Source organism: Eublepharis macularius, chromosome 16 (assembly GCF_028583425.1).
Source record: "Eublepharis macularius isolate TG4126 chromosome 16, MPM_Emac_v1.0, whole genome shotgun sequence".
NCBI lineage: Eukaryota > Metazoa > Chordata > Lepidosauria > Squamata > Eublepharidae > Eublepharis > Eublepharis macularius.
The window spans coordinates 20,700,181-20,723,393 of NC_072805.1; the positions used below are offsets into that span (position 1 = coordinate 20,700,181).

Genomic DNA, 23,213 nt, shown 5'->3' on the forward strand with positions numbered 1-23,213 from the left:
CAGAATTCTGTGTCATAATATTTATTTATTTATTCATTATTTTATTTTTAACCCGCCCTCCCCGCAAGCAGGCTCTGGGCGAGGTACAATATTGATTAAAATACAACTTAAAATCAATTTAAAAAACAGATAAAATACTGTTCCCCTTTTGGGGCAACCAGCAGGAGTGGACTCTCCATACCCCTTGTAGAGGGAGACCGGTGGAAGGCTCAGCAATGATGGGCTAAAAATTAGCCTCCACCATATGCCTGGCGGAATCACAGGGGCACATACATGGCACTTCCACATATTCAACATCTTTCTCGTGCATTATCTCAGTTATCTTTGCAACATCCCTGTAAGGTAGACACTGTACCGGGGGAGATGGCAGCAGTAAGGCCGAGAGGCTTGCCTAAGGCTAGCTTCTGGATTCCTTGCAGAGGTGAGATCTGGATGGAGAATTTCTGGCTCCCTTAATCATTATGCTGTACGAGTCCTGGAGGGCAGACACCCTTAGATCACTCTGTGTTTTACCCTACCCTTCCTCCAAGGTTCAGGCTGGAACACATGGTTCTCCCTTCCTCATTTTTTATCCTCACAACTGTCCTATAAGGTAGGTGAGGCTGAGTGATAGAGAATGGCCCAAAATCACCCAGTGAGCGTCAAGGTGGAGTGGGGATTTGAATATAGATCTGCAGATCCTGGCCTGACACTCTAACCACTACACCACACTGTCTCTCTGTAACGCCCTCAGCCTCACTTTCATACAATTCATCTCAACCCTTCATGCCGCCCTGAAATGTTGATATTTATCTCTCACACTTGCGCTCACCTTCAACATGTCCCTCTTTTCCTCCTTCAAGAGGTCTTAGAATTTTTCCACACAATAAATGCACTTTGGTCTCCTATTTTTTTAGCACAGGCCCAACTTCTCAGGCCATCCCTCAAGGTTGCTTTTGCCACGATCACATTTTCTATGCATCCATAAGACAATGTTTTGTACTTGAGAAAATGGGACACTTCCCAAAAGGCCCATGCCATATTTTAATTTTTCTTAAAAGGGATTCTTTAAATGGGTGGACAGGAGTCTTACTGCACGGTAATTAAAAATCATTATCCTGTCTGAAAAAACAACATGCGGTGTTCAGGTATATATACAGGGCTTGTCCACACCAAGTATTTTCTGCAACTTGGGCTTCTTAACCGCATTATTTCTCCCTTCCCCGCCCAGTATCATTTGCCAGTTGTTGCTCTCTCATTTCCCCCGTTTTTCTCCTGTTATTCAAGTATATTGTCATAGTATTATGACACTACTGATTTATTTTTTCAAAAATGCCAGGAAAAAGCCTACCAGTGGCAGGGTGAAAATGGCAAGTGTGGAGGGGAAAGGGTGCCCGATGTGAGTGGACTGGTCCCAAAATCTGCACATTCCCATTCACACCATGAGCAATTCCAGAAAGTTTGGAATAAAGCAGATCTGAGATCCAGTGGGGCAACCCAGGGGAAACCATGGTAGGAGACAGAAGGAGACAGGACTGGAGGGCGTCGTCATGTGAATGCATAAAAAAAACCAACCCCGATTTGAGAGCCAGAATAGACAAATTCTCCATGTTAAAGCAGCCACACAAGATTTTATATTCTCCAAATATTTTCTAAATATTCAGGGTAGGATCCTGCCAATATTTTCTGTTTGGCTATTGGAATGAACCACCAAGGTCCAAATCCCAGGACCCAACATTAGCATCTGATAATATCTGACAGCAGACGCTGTGGCATTTTGCAAACTTTGTAGAGTTATACCTCATGTATTCATTTAACCAAATTAGAAAATAGGTGAAAAACTTCACCAGCTGCAGCCTGAGGTCAAATTTCAGTTGCAGCATGGGAATCTCAAATGGTGATGTTATATTTCAGAATTAAAAGACAGAATCAAAATCTAAACTGCAAATGTATCATTCCCCTTCCACAATTTTTAAAAAATCTGATATTAGCATATGTGAAATGTTAACGCCGAATGTCATTGCATAAGTCTAAATATAAAATAAAAAGACCTAAATTTTCTGAAAGCTCAGCTGGATTGGAGAAATGGCGAAGCCAGTTTTATTTCCAGTACCCATCTCAAGATCCTCAAAGCCTGGAAAACGAAATCTCACCAACACTCGAAACTTTAAAAACCGAGGTTTGGCAACAAAAACGGGATGCTCACATCCTATAATTAAGAATCCACACTTTCACAAGTTCTTGAGTTTCTAGTAATTTCATAATAAAAAGTTCCAGGCTTACACCTTTTCTGAATGTGCCCCGAGACTAAAAAGCCATAATTGCCAGAATTTGCAAATTCATATTGAAACTTCAGACTTGTGGATTGGAATGCACATTTTGCTATTCTAATTAGCTTTGTTTCAGGTCTCAATTTTGCTTAAGTTTTTAGTCAAGCTTTTTTTACTTCAGTCTGGATTCTCTTCCTATTTATTTTTTCCTCTTTTCATTTTCTACCTTCACCTCTCTGCTATTGCTCTGATCCTCTGTTTTGCTGATGGAGAGGAAACCAATCCAAAATGCCCACCTGGACATCTGTATAACATTGCAAGAGCAATCTGAGGACATTTTGTCTATGTGTTGGTATTAAAAAATACCGATTATCCTCATGGTAATGAAAAACTAGTCAAACACCTGCAAGTCACAAATAATAAATCTTCATCCAGTGGTCAGCAGCCCACCAAGGCTGCACACTATTCAAAGCATAAATTTATGGCAAATTACTGCAGATCCCGCCCACCTCTAAGAACTGTGAGAATTGTAGTTCGGTAGGCTCCGAGAATTCGCTGTTCGAGATCCTCGGCTCCTCTCCATGGAATTACAGCATTCCCTGGGAGGAGGGAATGTTTAAATCTGCAGCATAAAATTCGAGTCCAGTAGTACCTTAGAGACCAACAAAATTTTCCAGGATATAAGCCTTTTGTGCACTTTCACCGACAACATGAGCTTTGACTCACGAATGCTTAATCCCTAGAAAATTCTGTTGGTCTCTAAGGTGCCACGGCACTTGAATTTTGTTCTACGACTACTGAATCTGCAGTGTTGCAAGACATGTTAAGGTTTTCTTCATCTGGGGAGCATTTCTGGTTCGATGGAAACTCCCCCCGCCCCCCGCTCATGTAACTAATTCATGTGTTTTTCCCAGCAAGCCACTGCATGAAAGCGTTATGGCTAACAGCAGCCCTAGCAAGAACAGCAGACTTGGAGGTAACAGCAAGAGCTCCTACTCAGCCCCTCATGAAAGGTACCAGCAAGAAGGTATCCTTACAACAAAGTTTAGGAGCCCAAATCATATTGGCTGCCCAAATTCCCAAAAGCCACTACGAAAAACAGGGCAGGGAAAAAAACTAGCATTGCTATCTATAGTCCTGTCTAGGGACCCTATTTGAGTGCAAAGGTGGCATAAAAATGATAAAAAAAATAAAGAAAATAAACCTGACGCTGACTCAGCAAATCCTAACCTGGATAGCACAGGTAAGCCTGATCTCGTCAGATCGCAGAAGCTAAGCAGGGTCAGACTTGGATAGTAACTGGATGGGACAGCTCCAAGGAAGTCCAAGGTTTCTATGCAAAAGCAGGCAATGGCAACCACCACAGTCTCTTGCCTTCAAAACTCCAGCAGGGGTCACCATAAGTTGGCCATGACTTGACAGCACTTTCTACCACCATGGCTCAGCAAGCCTCTTTTATTTACCTGGCTGTCGTTGGCTCTCTGCCTGTCCTTCATTGGACTGCTTGTCCTTCATACCTGTTCTCAATTTTGCCTGCCTTTTCTCTCCCTAGACCTGACTCGGTCTCTGTCGGGGATCCAGTCCTGCAATGCCTCCTGCTTGGGTCCTAGTTTTTCACCTACCAAACCTTTTCCAGGCTCTGACCTTGCACTACCATCGTTACACCCTTCTAACAACACTGAAGTCAATGGGCTTAAATGGGTGTAACTCTGCTTACGATGACACTGTTAAAGATGTATAATCTTGTCTATAAACTGGACTTGGTGTGAGCATTCGAAGAATGTTGGTTGTCGAGGATTGTTGTTCCAAACCTCACTCTGTTAATTTGCCATGCTCCTGTTCTTTAAATAAAACAAAACACAGTAACAATTACAAACCTGCGTCTCGGGTGTAGCCAAAAGGTGAAAAGCCTTTTCCAAAACGGAGACCTAGCCATTTAAAAAGCCCTATTATTTTGCACAACACTGTAGTTATTTAGGAAAGGTTCACAGATGGACTTCACCCAGTCATTTCTCTTCAAAGGCAGCAGCTGACAACCAGCAGTCTATAAAAGGCCACCATTTGCCCCCCTCACACCTTCCACAATACATCCTCAATAGCAGACTAAGAGCTAAGCTACAAGTGACGCCAGACACGTTTTTTATTGTGTCAGGGACACAATTTTAGTTGAAAACAGTATTATGTCCCTAGCACGGGGAAACAGGAGAGGAAGAGCTTTTCAAGGAGTTTTCAAAGACAGAGCCACACGGGCTCACTGGAGGAGAGGAACTTTGTAATTGTTTTCTTGTAATCTCAATGGGAGGGATAAACTACCAGCCCCTTCCCTTCCTCCCTGCGCTAGGGACAGGGCCCTGTATTCCTCTCCGTTGAGACTGCAAGAAAACACTTTTAAAGTTCCTCTCCCCCAGCGATCCCATGTGGCTGTCTTTGAAAAGCTCTTCCCCCCACCCTTCTCTCTCCACGTTAGGGACATAATGCTGTTTTCAACTACAGTTCCCAGGCAAAATTGTGTCCCCAACACGTTAAAAAACACGTGTCTGGCATTACTTGTACCTTAGTTCTAAGCAGAAGTTCAATGCCTATTCTAGGAAAAGGAGGGGGGGAAAAACCTTCCACATATCTGTCAGCAGGGCAACATACACGTTTCCTACAGTTTTTCCCTTCCTTCTCTCAGCTGTTTGTGAAGAAAATCCCCCCCCCCTTCCTGCTTGCTTTCTAAATTTTCTGCTTTAACTTCCTCTCACCAGAGGGCAGCACATTGCTTGGCACTTTTAGTCCCCCTTTCAGGCTCAGTCAACTTCAGACATTCAAGAGGGAGCAACTGGTGAATAAGGGAAGGGGGAAGATCTCGACCTTTTACCTCTCAGTCGCAGTAGGCCACGTGGCCAATTGAATCACTGAATTTATATAGTAATGAAAGAAGAAACACCACACAATGGGCAACACAAGGGTTGCTACTCTCTAGATAAGGCGATCTCCAGATTACAGAGATCAGTTCCCCTGAAGAATACGACTGTTGGGGGAGGGGGCTCCATGGCAATATACCCTGCTGAAGTCCCTCTCCTACCTAAACCCAGCCCTTTCCAGGCTCCAACCCCAAATCTCCAGGAATTTTCCAACACAGAATCTGTAACCTTAAGACAGAACAGCAATAGACAGTGATACTAGTTTTATTCTGCCCGGTATTTTGCAGTGGATTCTGTGCCTCGGAACTGAATCAAGTATAAAATGTGGCAATGTGGTAGGCGCAGGCATGCACGTGCTCATACACATGCGCACACTATCTCTGGCAGAATGAAAATTTCACATTCACCATGTAATCGGATGTGGAAATGTGCACAAATTAGAACAGTGCAATTTCTATGATGTGACTAAAGAGACAAGTGCTGTTGTCTACGGACAACTCAAGGGCAGCGGGTGAGGGGACAGGGACGGAATAGCTAAAATCACTAAGGAAAGATGTGCAAAGAGTTACAGAAAAAATGCTACATGAATATCTCAAACAGTAATTAAACCTGTTTAAAGCTTGAGGTAAGAACTGTTAACGGTAACATAAATGCATTAGATCAAGGATGGTTCAAACTTGGCTTTCATTCCTCTGCAGCCTCCCAAAACACAGGGAATCCCTGCAAAACAGAGAGGATTCTGGAGAATGTTTTAAGGTGCACAGTCTGGGACACCCTTATAGTCACTGCGCATGAGCTGAGTATTCTTTACAAGGCAATCTACATTGTCCTTTACCATTGTCCTCCATCTCATTTATCCACCTTCTTCCACCTTGAGAAGCTTCTCCTCAAGGAGCTGCTAAAAAGCTTCTAAAGAACCTAAAGTTTCCTTAGAACACTCTCTGAAAACCATTGCTTTAGGTTATACTCCAGAATACTTAGTAATGTCTCCTACAACCGAGCCTATCCTATTACGAGACATTGACAAACATCAATATGACTGCTCCAGGCCTCCAGTTCCTTGCCTGTAATTTTTTTTAAAGTCCTCAGACCTCAAACCAAACTATACTATTGTCAAACTATTCTACCCATTTACCTTTGGGGTAGAAAGTGGAGCCAGAATATGTCTCCGAACTAATAATCCTTTTTGAGAAACCGGTTAAAAAGGTGAAGAAAACTGAAAGCTCGTCATACACTAGGGTTGCCAGTCTTCCAAGGACAGCGGGGGAATCCAGTGGAAGTGGAATTTTTTTTTAATGGCTATCCTGGAAGTAACATCACAGCTCTCTAGGAATTGCCAGAAAATGGTAACACTAGAGAGTTTTCAGCAATTGCTAGAGATGACTGACATCACTTCCAGGGAAATGCTGGAAGTGATATCAGTTGTCTCTAGGAATCACCAAAAACTCTATGACTCTGGAGATTCTTAGAGAGGTGTGATGTCCCTTCTGGGAAAATTATCAAGCTGTCACCAATGGCTGCTCTCATGTCCCCCCACACCCCCATCTTCTGCTGGCTGCCAGGCCAGGCAACCCTACTCATGGGTTTTTTTAAAACGTTTAAGATTCAATCATCCAGAGATGTTAAATTTCTGGTATGCCAAAAATTAATTAATCTGTATTTTTTAAAGTACATTTTCATTTTATACGTATATATCTGGGATTCAGGTTCTTTTGTGTTAGCTTCAATACTGGCTCCCGTTCCAGAAATGGGATAGTAGGAAAAGTCATAAAATACTTTTAAAAGCAAGGTGAAGAGAATGGGAAAATAGAGTTGAATTTTCTGTCAAGAGTCAAGGAGGAGTAAGTTTTGCTATTTCTTCTGCTAGAATTGAGGGACAACTTCCCCTCAGGGACCCTGTTGAGCCCCTGAGCACTGCTGGAATTTTGAGAAAAGGTAGCAGCTGCCATCATAAAATGGCTGCTATGGGAGGTATGAACAATCACAAAATGGCTTGCCATGGGGTCAATCAGAAAATGTTTGGAGGTTCCAAGCCCAGGCTCCTCTTATAATGGGGCAGCTATTGGGCACTCCCTCCACACCCAAAGGTGCCGCTGCCTCCTGGGGTCTTCTGCAACATCTCCTGCTCTAATGAGGTGAAGATAAGCCAAGATTGACTCTTTGGTCTTGGGAAGAGGCACTTTTGGAAAGAAGTAAGTGGTAATCAGGTAACGTATCAGTGGGCACCATGGCACCCCGAGGCCGCACTGGGGATCACTATGGTAAAACTGTCTCATGAATGCATGTCTCATGTGGTGATCAATTTGCCATCACAAAACTATTTTTACCACATTAATACTGAAATGGGAAACGGGACTTGTGAAACTTTTCTGTTTCAAATATAGCTGTATGAATGGGTCTAAATGTAGGGGATGGGAAGTATGTCAGAAAAGTAAAAATAAACCCATCAACCTAAAAGTGAGTTTGCATCCCAGAAGGAGAAGGATGGGGAAAGGAGAGAGGAAAGGGAGGGGCTTAGTACAGTCCGCATCCACGCAAATTGTTGGCAATGATCACGTCAGTTACGGCATCAAAGACAAACTGAATGTTGTTGGTGTCGGTGGCACAGGTGATGTGTGTATAGATCTCCTTGTCAGATGACTTGTTCTTGCTCTCATACTGAGATTGGATGTAAGTCACGGCTTCAGTGAAAGAACCTGGGCCTGCAAGAGAGAAACATGAAGCCAGGTGAAAGACTAGTTCGAAACACGTAAGAAGCCCCGTCCATCTGACCTGACTCCCCCTCACCTCCCCAGATTCGCACCCGGCTTGTACAGGAATAGACTGAAGGGTGGAGGAGGGCCTGCAGAACCTTCATTTGGATTTCTTCAAAATGTCTGCATTGTGAGATCTTAAGCCATGCATGACGTGCCAAAATTCCACACTAGGACTCCTTGAAATTTATCCACAAGCCCTTGATTGGACAGAAGCCTGAAGATGAGCAACACTGGCTTGCCTAATGCTACCTAATAAGTTTATGGCTCAATGCACAGTGCTATCCTAAGTAGAGTTGCATCTTTCTTTGACTATTGAGTTCTAATGACTGAGAAGAATGTTATTCGGTTTAGAATTGTACCGTTAAGACTTTTAAGGCTTAAGCAGATGAGACAAAGATTGGGCACCAGAGGTGGGCATGAACCGAAATACGAATAGAAGTTTATCACAAACCGGGCCAGTTCGTGGTTCATGGACTGGGCCGGATTGTGGTTCACGAACTGGTGGTTTGTGGGAGCTCATTTCTCACAAACCTTGCCGAATTTTAGCCCAGTTCATTTGGTTCGTATTTTGGCTCGTCACTGCAGACAGCCTGACACTAATCTATCAGTTTCCTAGGCAATGGGGGTGTGGGGGTACTCTCTGCAGACCTGCTGACCCGGAAGTGACATTTTCACAAAATGAATGAACTGGTTCACAAGCCGAGGCAAGTTCGTAAAAGTTTGTGAAACGTGACGAACCACGAACCACACAGTTTGGAATATTCCCGGTTCGTGCCCATCTCTATTGGGCACCTCAGGCGTCTTGTGTGATCTTGATTTGCCTTGAGGCCATGGAGGTAAGGGAGAGGGATTAATACCCCTACCCCCTCAGGGTTTGCTCCTTGCAATAGGCCTCTCTGTTCTGTTATTGGCATTTTAAAGGAGAAGTTATGTGTTTTTAAAGGACACATCTTTTCTCTTTTGAAATGCTCATCAGAAGAGAGGCCAGTGTCCAATAGTGAAACCGAGTAAAGGCTGAAGGTCCCAGAGCAAACTGAGGTAGCAGAAAGCTGATTTTTTTATTCTATGGATGGAATGAGATTCCTTGGAACCTGCAGCCACAGTGCAACACAAGCGCTTAGATTCCTTGGAACCTTTAGTCACAATGCAACACTGTGAATTAATCAGAAGCTCTCGGTCTTTTGCTGGTGTTAATTTTTCCTCCTTGTCACCAACAAATCTGTGGTGAAAGAAGGACAAGTAACAGGTTTTTCTTTATATTTAATCAGAGGTTCACACAAAGCCTCCCTCCCCGGAAACTTTGCCAAATCTCTGGGCAGTACACAGGTAGGTTGCTTGCACGCTGAAGTTTTTCTCCACTTTGTTGTCCAAACTAGAGTGCTTTTTGAAAAGAGGATCCACACGATATTGTGCTCTAATAGTGTTCCAGTCATCCCTTCCCCATCCACAGCTTGCTTTCCCCCAAATTTGCTTTGCTATGAACTCTTTGGGAAGTGAGCTATTATGCCCTCTGGACAGAAAGCAGTGTATTTCCCAAGGTCTCATCCGCATCAGTGCTGTTTTTCTTCTCTCAGCCTTTCGTGGCTGCCATTTTCCCCACTGTGCCATCAGAGGGGTTTTTGAAGGATTAAAAAAACATTGGTAATTGCTATAGTGCTACAACACTTTCCCACTGTAACTATTACCGACTCCCCCATCAAAAAGCCCACAAAAGTCATCCAGTGGCAGGGCTGGGAAAAAATGTAGGGAAAATGGCAGTTGATGGAGGTAAGTGCATGGAAAATTGGAAGCTCGGTTGTCAATGTGAATGGCTCTGAAAATTACAGTAGCCATAAGTGTAAAAATGGAGACCTCCCTCACTATGTGGAAGAAATTTAAGTCCTGGACAATCTTTCTGGATCCTTTCTTTTCCTCTCCTGATGGCACCTCTTCAATGGAAAAAAGCAAGACCTGTTGAATTTTATTTTTTCAAGAGCTGGGAATTAGCAAAGGCTCTTGGCTCTCAGCATCTTCATCATTTGCCTCAGGAAACCCTGATTTCATGATTAACTCAGTGAAAAGTATCCATGATATTAAAACTGTCCTCAGGCCAGCCCCCCATCTGTTACGCTTACTTTCCTCACACTGTTGTATATGTATCTTACATATAAACATAATAATTTCCCCTCTGGATCAGATTAAATATTTGTCTATCTATCTTCATCTCAGAAAAGCTCATACATGATTCTCCCCACCCCCATTTTGTCTTCACAACAACCCTGTGAGAGCCAGTTTGGTGTAGTGGTTAAGAGTGGCAGGACTCTAATCTGGAGAGCCGGGTTTGATTCCCCACTCCTCCACTTGAAGCCAGCTGGGTCACCTTGAGTCAGTCACAGGTTCTAGCTCTCTCAGCCACATCTACCTCACAGGATGATTGTTGTGAAGATAATAATAACACACTCTGTAAACTGCTCTGAGTGACCATCAAGTTGTCCTGAAGGGTGGTATATAAATCGAATGTTGTTGTTGTTGTTGTTGTTATTATTATTATTATTATTATTAGAGGTTGAGAGAGAGTAACCAGACCCAGGTCACACAATGAGTTTTATAGTTGAGTAGCAATTTGAACCTGGGTATCTCAGGTCCCAGTCTAATACTCTAACCACTGCACCACACTAACTAGTCCAGCATTTTGTTTCCAAATGACCAACCAAATCCATCTGGAAGTTCATTAGCACAGCGTGAAAGTGACAGGTATACGCTTCTGAACACAGCAGCTCCATTTAGTCTAGTAGCCATTGCTAGACCTATCTTCCATAAACTAGTCTAATCTAATGCCCCCTAACACTGTTGGTCATTGTTTCTTTTGGAGCACACAGCCTACTGAATCCTTTATCTTAGAGCCAAGCTACAAGAGACAAATTACATGAGGACGCACACATGAAGGGAGTCGCAATGTTAGCTGGGAAGCTGAGTTTTAAAAGAGGTTGGAAGGCTTTGTCAATTTCTTCTCACTACAGAGTCAGCAAAGACAGCTCCTCAGAGGGTTTGTTAATTTCCTCTTTGCTTCCTGAAGGCCCTGTCAGTTTCACCTCCTCTTCTAGGAGGCTAAGAGGAAACGAACAAACCCCCTGAGCAGATATCTGCAGACTCTGTAGAGAGGTGAAACAGACAGAGCCTTCAGGAGGCAAAGAGGAAATTAACAAACACTCTGAGGAGCTATCTTTGCTGGCTTTGTAGAGAGAGGAAATTGACAAAGACTTCCAATCTCTTTTAAAACTCAGCTTCCCAGCTAACATTGCCACTCCCTTCACATGCACGTCCTCATGTAATTTGTCTCTTGTAGTTTACCTCTTAGACTAGTATAGAAAATACACAAGTTTAGAATAAAACAGAATTCTCTTACAAATGCACATACTTTTGAATCATCTTGAAATCTTGTCTTAAAGATTATCTTAAAAATATGTCTTAAAGCTTCTCTCTCTTTTTTTTTTACCTGTATATTCTGGAAAGCAGATAGTTAACGGCGATTTCTTGATTTTCTCCTCAAAGATATCCTTCTTGTTGAGGAAGAGAATGATGGACGTACCCGTGAACCACTTGTTATTACAAATACTATCGAAGAGCTTCAGTGATTCGTGCATGCGATTCTGCAACAGAAAGGAGACTGCGCATCAGGCGAGAGATGGTGATAGTGTCATTTTTCAACATGTAAGCGTTTGTCTAAGTTAATAAATAACAAAAAGAAAGTTGACAACAGTGAACATAATAAAATTCAATGTGTACATACTGAAAAATGTGTACATACAAGAGATGCCATCCCCACAGATTTGATGTACAATTAGTAACACTGTAAGGTTTTTTTTTAATTGTTTAACGGAACTGTATAGGTTTGCATAACATATCCTTTCCCCCCGCAGCTCAAGTATATCATCATGCACCATGCATGTACAGGGGGGAAACTACAGTTTCCTTAAAGGGAAAAAAAATCTAAAAAGAAGTGCAGGTCATGCAGATTTTTCTAGAACATTCTTGTTAAAATGTCCATCATCTCATTCATTGATGCATGTGTGTATGGGACATGTATTTGTTTGGATACATTAACCAAGGACTGGTAAGATCCTTGAATTAATCGAGAGTTGAAAGCAGACCAAGAGGTAGCAGTCTTCTTGGCAACGACCTTGCCGTGACCTTTGGCCTTAGTAGTTTATTATTTTGTTTAGTGTTGGTGGTTTACTTGACTTTTTTTTAGTGCAAATCTTTTTAGGAAAATGGCTTGCTTGAAAGCATCTTATACAAAAAAATCAAATGAATTAGAGAGAGAGAGGGAAAAGAAGAAGGGCCAAAGCAAACCACGACAGAGAAGAGAGAAGCAGCCGCCAGCAAAGTACCTTGCTGATGTTAAATCATGCTTCAATATTAGATTTGTGTGTGCGTGTGTGTAAGTTCTTTTCTTTGCAAATGTCACAAGATAAAACACACAGATGAAGGAGAAGCAGCTTTTCAGTTGGATTTCGTGCAATAAACCATGAAGAAGAAAGTAAAAGAGGTCAATTAAAAAAAACGCATTGGTTAGTTAGCTGCAGCTTCTGGTGTATGGAAGGTGAAACAAGCTCACAGCAAAATCAGCCAGTTAGCATTGTGTTCCCCGGCTGCTTTCAACTCTTGGGGTATTTTTTTTCTCAGTTCAAGAGAAGCTTCATACCTGCCAAATTTGTTGGGTCTCTCAAAATCTCATTATTTTGGCCTTTGTTTGGTAAGGAAAGGTCAGACGGCCGAGGAAAAGTGGTGATGGTGCAGAGCCTGGCGAAGTTTGGAACGAGAGGGTGAAGCTGGAGCGCCTGGCCGGTCACGTGGCCGCCTCTCCCAGCAGGAAACGGAAGAGCAGAGAGAAGCAGCCGTAACGGAGATCGAAGCACACCCAAAGAGTCAAGGGGAGTGATCAAAAGGCAAAGCAGGTTACAGACCAGAGAGATTTCTTCTTTGTCATCGGCAGCACTGAGGGCAAGATGCCGTAGTCCCCGCTACATGAGACTAGCACAGATTATCATCAACAAATGAAACAGACAGAGAACTTGGAGACTTATTGGAAGCCTTTTCAGAGCAGGTGGGACGAAAACTTCCTCAACCTATTCTTGAAATGATCGTATCATAGGATGACGCTATAGTTTCATAAAAGCTGCTGTGGTGTAGTGGTTAAGAGCAGCAGGACTCTAATCTGGACAACCGGGTTTGATTCCCCACTCCTCCGCTTGAAGCCAGCTGAGTGAACTTGGGTCAGTCACAGCTTCTTGGAGCTTTTTCAGCTCCACCCACCTAACGGTGTTTGTTGTGAAGATAACAATAACATACTTTGTAAACTGCTCTAAGTGGGCATGAATATAAATCAAATGTTATTATTACTGTTATTATAAACTGTGTTCTAGGATCCCTGAAGGCTTATCAGAGATTCTTTCACGACAAATTCAACAATGGCAGACCAAGGTCCCTGAAAGATAGCTTACCCACCACTGCAATGAACAGCTTGGGGGAAGTGTCAAGTGCATGTCCCTTCCAGGGGATAACAGTGCGAGTCAACATGCCCGGTCATTGCTATGTAAGCTTGTGTACCCCACAATGTGCCTTGTAATCCTTTGCTACATGCAAGGACTCTACTCTAGATGTCCAGGGATTCTTAGATGGGCTTTCAGGGTACTCTGAAGAGAGAAAGTTTGAAAACTGTTACACATAGACTTTTATTTATCCTATTGGCTTTCATGCGATATGACGGTGCAGTAGCTAAACCAGTGCCCACCAGGTAAGATCAGCTTAAGAACCACTGAACTAGACTGTTTGCGTATCTTAGGAGCAATTCTGTGGTGTTCCTTTTGGTTCACATGCTTCTTACTGATCTGCTTGTATCCAAACACGAGGTTACAAAATCTTACGGCGCTTAAGGAGCGGGAGAGGAGAAACATTCCATAAGTTATCTATATTACCACATACTCTGAATATCCTTTTCTGTTGTAGTTTAAATTTAGTATTCTTTATGTTGTGTAAGTTTCTATGTACTTTCTATTGCTATCTATATTTTTCTTTTCAAATAAAATTCTAATTTTTTTAAAAAAAAACTTATGGCACTTCCATCTCTGGAAGAGGGGAAAGCGATTTCTGCCAACTTTTCCTTCCAGTGCACACACACACACACCCCTGCCCTTTTTGCTGTTTGTGCAGATCCATTGACCTTGAGGAACAAAAATTAGGGAGAGAGCATAGTAAGCTTCAAAGAGAAGGGGAAACCATTTTGTGAGGTCCGCTCTGTGCACAGATCTTGTTGGATACATGCCTTTACCCCTGACCTCCCCCCTGCACTGACCGAAGACACGGCCAGTTCCTCCCCGGGGCCATACCCTGAAGATGACCAAGCAATTACATCGAGATTGGAGAGCGGGGCCAGCATGCTGAAACCTGATATTCTTCCTTGTGTGTTACCTGTACCAAGCTTCTCTCTCAGCCTAACCTACTTCACATGGTTGAAGTGAGGATGAAACGGAGAAGAGGTTAATGTTGTAAAATGCTTTGGGTCCCACTGTGGGGGAAAGTGAGGTATAATTATCTAAATAAATAAATAAGGGAGGTGGAGATATCTCTTTTATTTATGTATACCATTCTTCTCACACGATACCATATTTAGCTGTAAGGAAGATGGCCTTGAATGCAAGATGACCCCCTTAAAAATGTTATACAGAAAAGAATTTTTTTTGTTATGATACACAACTGTAACATGTTTGTGGACTGAAGACAATTCCTTTTTCTTCTTGACGGTACACCTGGAAGAAAACCCTTAAGTTTCCCTTTGGGTAAATACCATATCCACCATCTTCCTGGCCCAGGACAGTCATTGGGCCGAAATGAGAGCCAAGCTACAAGTGACGCCTGACACAGGTTGGACACTTGTCAGCTTACCTCAGGTTTTGATGGGAAATGTAGGCGTCCTGGTCTTACAGCTTGGCTCTCCATTTAATTGAAGTTTACAGAACGCCCCCCCCCACACCCAGCGGAGGGGAAGGGGGGCACCCGTCGAGAGCCCGATGCCTGCACCCCCCTCCCGATCGCATGTTCTCCCTCCCATAGACCGCCACTCTGTAAACTTCAATTAAATGGAGAGCCAAGCTGCAAGACCAGGACGCCTACATTTCCCATCAAAACTTGAGGGAAGCTGACAAGTGTCCAACCTGTGTCAGGCGTCACTTGTAGCTTGGCCCCGAGGCAGAGCTGCCTACATATCTACAATAGCCCTGAATGCAACAGTTGATACGTATTAGGAACCTGTAAATCCTTTTGGCTTTGGAAGTAATCAAATGGTGTTACATTTGCCTATCACAGGGCACGGCAGAAGCGGCCGTCTTATGTGGATGATCCCATTTGGTTTTCCTGCAGTCCTCACCAATTGCAGAAATTCTATCTAAGCTGAAACACCCGTTGTCAGCACGTTGTATACAATGTGCTAGAACGCTTGCCAGGGTTCAGAACGGCAAACCACCACCACCTCCACCACCACCACCACCAACAACAAAGGTTAAAATTGTTATTTCAACTGATCCTTCGGAAAGAAGGAAGAAGGAAATGATGGGGGGAAGCACAAAAGAGCAGTTATATATAGTTGTATGGCATCAACATCAACGTATCATGGACCAGATGTATGATTCTTTGAAGAGGAGCAGGAAATCTAATGCTGTGGTCTTCAACCTTTTCAGACCTGGAACCTGCTCAACATGGGACCCACTGAGCTACTAACACAGAACCGGAAGTCATATGGCATCACAGTCACATGACAGGAAGCAGAAACACACAGCTAAGGCTTCACTGGAGTCAAGGCCAGAACTGTGACCTGCAGACCATGAGAGACAGAGACAGGAAACGCAAGCCAAGCTTCAGGAGGTGTACCATAGACAGGAACATACCAAGGCTCAGACACAATGGACGAATCCTCTTCACCTGTGAGTGACTTGGTCATACCATTAGGCTGTTATTCTCAGAAGGTCAGGAGGTGTCGCACCCATGTTCTCTATGCATGCATGCTACCCACTTGGGTCTCCCAAAGACAGCAAAACATGGCAGCTTTATAGGGCTTGTGACACACTGTTTATATTGGCGACTTATTGTTCTAACCAGAAACTATACAGATTTAGAATCATTATAAGACTTACTCCCCCCACCCAGTTCTCATAACAACATTTGAATAATAAGAAAGCAACTGGAATAGGTTAAATATGGAGAGGGAGTTGTAGTACCACAGTCCGAACATGCACGTGACACAAGATGGATATTTTTATTTTCACTCTTGAAGACTTCTCTCCTGCTGGATTTATTATAAAGCATCCCAGAGCAACTGGCCAGCATCTCTGCTCTACATCTAGGCGCCATCTGAGACCACCTTCGTCTTTTTTAAAAATTAAGAATATTCTTGTGGCAAAATTGCCTGCAGTACCTCTTTCTGCTACTACTTATTTTGCCTGGGTTGTGGATAGGGTTACCAATCTCAAGTTGGGGCCTGGAGTTCTCTTGGAATTACAACTGGTCTCCAGGCTACAGAGAACAGTTCCTCTTTAGGAAATGGCAGCTTTAGAGGATGGACTTTATGGCATTATTTTTAGCAGTCAGATCTGCCCTCACAATATTAAGAAGGCTCAAGAATATGGGCAATATCATAAGCCCCTCTCCATTTGTGTTTTAAACATAGAAATGCTGCCTAGCAAGGCAGGAAATGGCGGCCAGATCCTGGACGGGAGCTGGAAAATTACTAGCATGTGAGGTGTCAGGAGAGACCGGGGCCGATTCCACATGGCTTACCTGAAGCTGGGACACTGCGGAACATGCCGGAAAAGAACGTGGAAGATCGCGTTTTCTTGCACAAATTTTGAGCGATGTTGCGCAAAACTCGCACGAGAAAACACGATCTTCCGCTTTTTTCCGGCATGTTCCGCAATGTTCCGCAACGTCCCGGCTTCAGGTAAGCCATGTGGAATCGGCCCAGCTTTCACCCCCCATGCCCCAGAGATGTGCAAAGATCCTAAGGCAATAGGGTCTTCCCTGAGTTCCTGAATTAATCTCCTAACACATCCTACCGATCTTCTCTTATCGACTCTCCCATTTTGGACTATTCAGGGCTAATTCTCCCAACTCGCAAGGAGACATTCCCCCCCCCCCAATTTGGGTAACATTATACTCCCTCACCTCCCCAAACTATACACTCTCCAGGCACTTGCCGCGTGGCAAGCCGGCTGCCCCAGTGCACACCCGAGCTGCCGCCGCCAGCTCCACAGCACACTGTGTGCTGGGGCAGCCGGCTTGCCGCACAGGCAGCATGTCCTCCCTACGTGATGATGTCACGAAAGTGATGTCATCATGCAGTGCCGGGAGCGCGCGTGCAAAACCGGACAAGGGTTGCCCTCGGCGCCGGCAATCCTAGATCCGAGCCTGTTAGCAGAGTTTAGCAAATTATTATAAACCAAAGTTTCTTTAAAAAGAAACAATTTGTTATGAAGAAAAAAACAGGAAAAAACATCACAATTTTTTTTAGCAATATAAGCAATGAAAATGATTCAGTAAATTCTAGTTCACGCAAGTGTTTCACCATTCTAGAGTAATTCAGCTTAAAGGATTTACACTCTTATGCATCTAACGAAGTTAAAGCTTATATTTTGTTAGTCTTCAAGATACCACTGGACCCTTGATTTATTTTGCTGCTACAGACTAACACGGTTACTGATCTGGAAAGCGAACAGATTTTGATATCCTAACGCTTTCTGCTTTACACTATCTTAACCATGCAATCCTTTTCCTTTGTAGTTCCCTGGTCTTTGCCACTCTTCCCCTTTCCAGTCTTAGCCAATCACTGCCTGCCACTTTCTCAACCCTCAACTGTGGATTCTTCTTCTCCAATATTTTCTTAAAACTGCCACTGGGTATGAATAAAATTATGAATTTCATTGTTCATGTATAAGCATTGGTTAAAAAACAAGTGCCCCCCCCCATCCAATTACAACTTAAACTGATCTGATTACTGATCATATGTATATCTATATAAAATGCCTAACGCAACTCTAAAACTGTACCACCAGTCATTTAATCACAAATCCCTCCGTGGCCAAGTAAAGGAAATCCACACCCGCCAGAAGTGAAAGAAAGAACCACACAATGCTATGTGACGCATGTCATTTAACTCAAATGCTGTCTGGATGACACTACAGAGACTTGCGAAATGAAAAGACAAGAGGCCAGCATCTTTTACAACTAAAAAGTCAAATCATGTCAAAATATAGAGTAAGAGATCAACAAAGAGATGGTATAAGAAAACCAAAAATATACACAGCTTAACCTTATGGATAAGGTTTGGTGTAGTTTGGAGCCAGTTTGGTGTAGTGGTTAAGAGCGCGGGACTCTAATCTGAAGCCAGCTGGGTGACCTTGGGCTAATCACAGTTCTCTGGAGCTCTCTCAGCCTTACCCACCTCACAGGGTGTTTTGTTGTGGGGATAATAATGGCATACTTTGTAAACCGCTCTGAGTGGGCATTAAGTTGTCCTGAAGAGTGGTATATAAATCAAATGCTGTTGTTGTTGTTATTATTATAAATGACATGTTGATTAATAATCCACAGAATTTCTGCAGCCCAAACACTGGTTGTTGTGGATCCTTTATTAAGACGTGGCACACATGAGATCTCACAGTAAGTACTGAATGTATACAGGAGCACCCCTGCACAATTATTTTAATGCACTACCATAAATCAGTGCATGGTTTGCACTTGTTCACCTGGATCATTTCCCTTTCTGAAAAGCATCTCCAAAAAGTGCTTTAGCCCCATTAAAAGTCGTTGCCTGCCATTCCCGGCACATCTTGGTATTCTAGCATCTAGCATTCTAGTTGGGCGCGGCAGGGGTGGGGGGCGCACGCCCGTAATCCCAGCCTGAGCATGGGAGGCTGAGGCCGGTTGATCACTTGAGCTCGGGAGTTCGGGGCTGCAGCGGTGTAACGCCAGTTGATGGTATTCTAGCATCTCAACTACCCGTCTGATAGACCTTAACTTAAAGAATGCCTATTTGGTTCTGTACTGAGCCACAGCTTGCAGTCCCCGGATCTAAAGGTCTTAATCCAACTGGCACCAACAGGTGCACTGTAGTTCAGAGAGAAAGTTACTGGAATTTTTCTGTAGCACCCTAGCAACATATCCGACTGCGAGCTTTCACCTTCCAACTGCCCTTAATGGGACCATCAAAGAAAAAGCACGACGCAGCCATGCAGAAACCCATCCCTTGGAAACATTTTTATTGAATTGTCATGTTTTGTATGCACTTCTACTTGTCAGATTTGGCAGAACGAAATAAATAATGGAGCGGAGCACCTAAGCTTCTTGTCTGCTTCAGTGCCACCTATGGCCAAGAAGTAGTATTGCAGCTACCTGCATTGCCAACCAGCCAGTATTTTACTGATCCAATTGGTAAATCAACATCTTTATCCTCAGCAGAAACTGCAGGATAATTTAGCACCTGCTCGATATCCCTGGTTAGTTTTGCTCTCAAAGGGAATACCTGTAGCTGATCAACTCTGTGTATGTTTATTTGGCAACAAGCCTTGGTGTAAATTTATTTAACCTTGTCTGGGAGGTTAGGAAAGAAAGAACCCCTTCAGTTGTTGTTTTGTTGCGCTATACAGGTTTGATTCTTTCTTTATACTATGTTTATTGTCTTTTGGAGATAAAATATAATGTTTGCTTATTATAGTGAGCCAGCATGGTGTGGTGGTCAGCTCATACCTGAAGAAGATACATACCTCATATCTGAAGAAGTGAGCTGTGACTCACGAAAGCTCCTACCCTACCACAAATGTTGTTAGTCTTATAGGTGCTACTGGACTCTTGCTCTTTTCTACTGCTTCTGTAATTGTTTAATATTTGAATGCCTGCTGCTAACAGGTAATTCAAATTATTTTTAGTTCATTTTTGTAATTAGGACATACTTCTAATACTATGACAATTAGTTCTACAGACTCACATTGGCTATTTTTCTTTCTTCGCTAACTGGAGATACATAGATATTCCATTGTACATTCCGAAGAAACTACAGTATCCTAACAAGTTATACCTAGGACTTTTCCTTGTTTGTACAATGTTCATATTTATGTTCTCCCCCATGTTCTAGTCCAGTGTTTCTCAACTTTGTTTCCTTCATGTGGCCCCCCCTGTCCTACCGGTATAAAGGTAGCTATTTTATATGCCAATAAAGGTGTTGTACTTGAAGGTAGCTATTTCAATGTCTTGTTTGTAAATAGCCAAGGAACAAATAAGCATAAACAGCCACACAAAATGCACACATGCAGTTCTTATTGGGAAACTTAAATTTTTACCTGAGGCCCCCTTGGAATATCCTGGGGCCCCCTGGGGGGCCATATGGCCCCAGGTTGAGAACCACTGTTCTAGTCTATACATAAATGTCTATTCCTTTTTAAAATTATTGTTAATATCATTATGTTAACGTCTTTATTTATTTTGTAATTATACTGGTTGGTTTTGTTTTGGACACAATATGAATCTATATAATTCATTGACATAATTACTTCTCTTGTGTTGCTTGCCTTCTCTTTGGAGGTCCTTATGAGCATTGTTAAAACAACATGGCTCAGTGGTAGAGCAGCAAGATCCCAGGTTCAATTCTTGGCATCTACGGTTAAAAGAGCCTCCAACTGAGACCCTGGATAGCGGCTGCCAGCCAAAGCAGGCAACATCGACCTTGACAGATCAATGGTTTGATATAGACAGTTTCAAGGTTCTGTGGTTTTGAAATCTGAAATTGGCAGCTCATCCTATGAATTCACGTTCCTGGGAATTGGAAAGGAAGGTCCTTAAAAGCTATGTTTCTATCTCCCTCCCGTATGTGTTGAAGTGGCATTCGCTATTGTTTAAATAAAAAAACATGTGCGGATCATTAATACTGGAGGATCAAAACTTCTACCATTAGAATGGTCTTGAAAGCACAAGATATCAGTGAAGTGGTTTATAGGTAAATAGCAAATTTATAAAAGCCCCCCCCCCTTGACTCTTCACCAGCTGAACACTGGAGAACCGTCATTAGTTGCAAACACTGGTAGGCAATTTCCCCCCATCCCATAATGCATTATTCTAATAACCTCAGTCCACAAAGAACCCATCCTATTGTACAACAGAGCACGCTCATGAGCTCTGCCCTCTTCCCAAGGTGCGTCAGCCTTGAACCCCCTTGAATTAGAAATGAAATAGATTGCAGCAATAGAAATAGGCTGGCATCAATTCGCAGCATCCACCGCTGGCTAAGTACAAATTTCTGAAGCCTGCACAGCTAATGTACGTTCAGGGTGAAGACCGCAAAGCCACAGCTGCCTTACTGATGTCCATGATCCAAAGACAGGCAGATGATTTCTGGGAATTTTCTAATAAAAGCAAAATGTCAGACTGAGCTACTCCTTTAACCTTTTCCTCCTTCCCCTGGCTTTCAGGAAGGGGTTCTTCTCTGAAAAGTTTTTATATGCTGTATATGAAAATGGTTATAACTGTGAGATGAAATTGCACGGCTTGATTCCAGCTAGCTCTCTACATTTGCCTTCCAGTTCCACATGCTGGAGGGTGCCATCAAGTCACAGCCAACTTAGGGCAACCCCTGCTGGGGTTTTCAAAAGGTGGATTGGCTTTGCCTGCCTCTTCTTAGCGACCCTGGCCTTTTTTTGAAGTCTCCTATCCATCTACTAACAAGGGCCAACTCTACTTAGCTTCTGAGATCTGATAAGACTGGGCTTGCTTGCTTGGATTATACAGGTTAGGGCTCCTAGTTCCATAGTCTATGCTTTAAAAAATCCCTCAGGAAGACATTTACTTTTTATATTTGACAATGTTCCACTCTTTAAAAAAATTATTTACAAACTAGAAGAAACCATAAAACCATGAAATATAGACAGGAACTCCCCCCTCCCCCCATTAAATTACACCATAAAAAGGAGTAACCGAAACAACACTTAGCAAATTGTTACAAACCCAAGAATCACAATAAACAAGCATCTAAACTTCGTTGCCTTGAGGGGATTACATCTTTGGCACTTAAAAAATCCAGAACTGATTTTCAAGGTTTTTTTTTTTTTTTTTAAAGAGACAATGTTCACTCTATCACTGTAGCAAAATTACCCCCTAGGCTGGTCAATGTGAACTTCCATGCTGAGGACTATAATCATGTCAACATGTTCCCTGTTACATGAATCCATTTAGCAGACGGTTGGTTGGATTTTAAAAAAAAAGAAGCAGAAATTTGGAATGTGACAACACCATTCAGCAAAGAGGGTTAAGAGAGCTGGTACTGAACAGCTTAGCAAATAAAGAATATGTAACCTTAATTTTGCAACAATGAATAGTGGCACGGGATTAACAGGGGTAGAACTCCATTAGTACAACTGCCTGACCTCTGTAGCCACCAAGGAATGTTAACTCAAGGTTCTAATAATCCCCAAAGCTCCCCTGTTCAGAATACAATTAAAAAAACAAAACATTGGTCTTGTGGCTTTCCCCAACTTTCAGACCTTGTTCACTGTAAATAAAGAGACCACAAATTTCCAGTTCTCTCGTCTCCAAAGGAAAGTACCCCCCTCACACACACACACACACACCCCAGCAGGCTTTCTTAACCTGACTGCCACTTGGGGAAGGAGGAATATGAATTGGTATTATTATTTTTATCTGAGTGAGCAGGTGTTAATATTCTTCAATAAAATTCATACAATCTCCTCTTTAAGACCCAGCTTTCATGGTTGTACTATGTACTTGAATTCAGAACACCAGTACCAACATTTCTGGTTCTGAAGCAGGAAAAGTAATGGTAGGAATCTGGCCAAGAACAGACCTTACAACTGTGATTAGTTCAGTTGCACTCAGTCACATTCAGCCATTATTACCCCAATAATGGGAGAGACAGCTCTTGGCAGATATCCTCTCTTTTTTTTTGCTTTTGTTCTGCAGGTTTTCCCTGAGCAGAATAATAAAAACTACTCTGCATGATTCCTTATATATATTTTTAAACATGATCCAAACATCCCCTTCTGTTCTGGAGACATTCGGTTCAAGTTAACCAGTGAAAAAGGGTCCACAGATCTGCAGCCGAATTCTTGATTAACTTAATAAGAGGGCAAGGAACAGTGGTTACCTGTGCTAATGTCGAATGGAAGACTTAACATCCAACAGTTGGCTGTAGAATGGAATCTCTGTAGCATTTAAGAGTCAAAGGAAGACATGTTAAGTAAGAAAAAGTGCAGCATCCTTTTAAAGAT

General features: G+C 42.8%; 1 protein-coding gene across 1 annotated transcript in view; it reads right to left on the reverse strand.

Annotated features, from left to right (window-relative positions):
* Positions 1 to 6,867: 6,867 nt before the first annotated feature.
* Positions 6,868 to 23,213, reverse strand: part of LOC129343925 (guanine nucleotide-binding protein G(o) subunit alpha) — a 221,155-nt gene continuing 204,809 nt past the window's right edge. Inside the window, exons 7-8 of the mRNA XM_055000328.1 lie at positions 11,387 to 11,540; positions 6,868 to 7,857 (exon numbers count right to left, since the gene is read on the reverse strand). Of these exons, the coding sequence (XP_054856303.1) occupies positions 7,670 to 7,857; positions 11,387 to 11,540 (342 nt within the window). The 3' untranslated portion in view covers positions 6,868 to 7,669. The remainder of the gene's footprint in view (positions 7,858 to 11,386; positions 11,541 to 23,213) is intronic.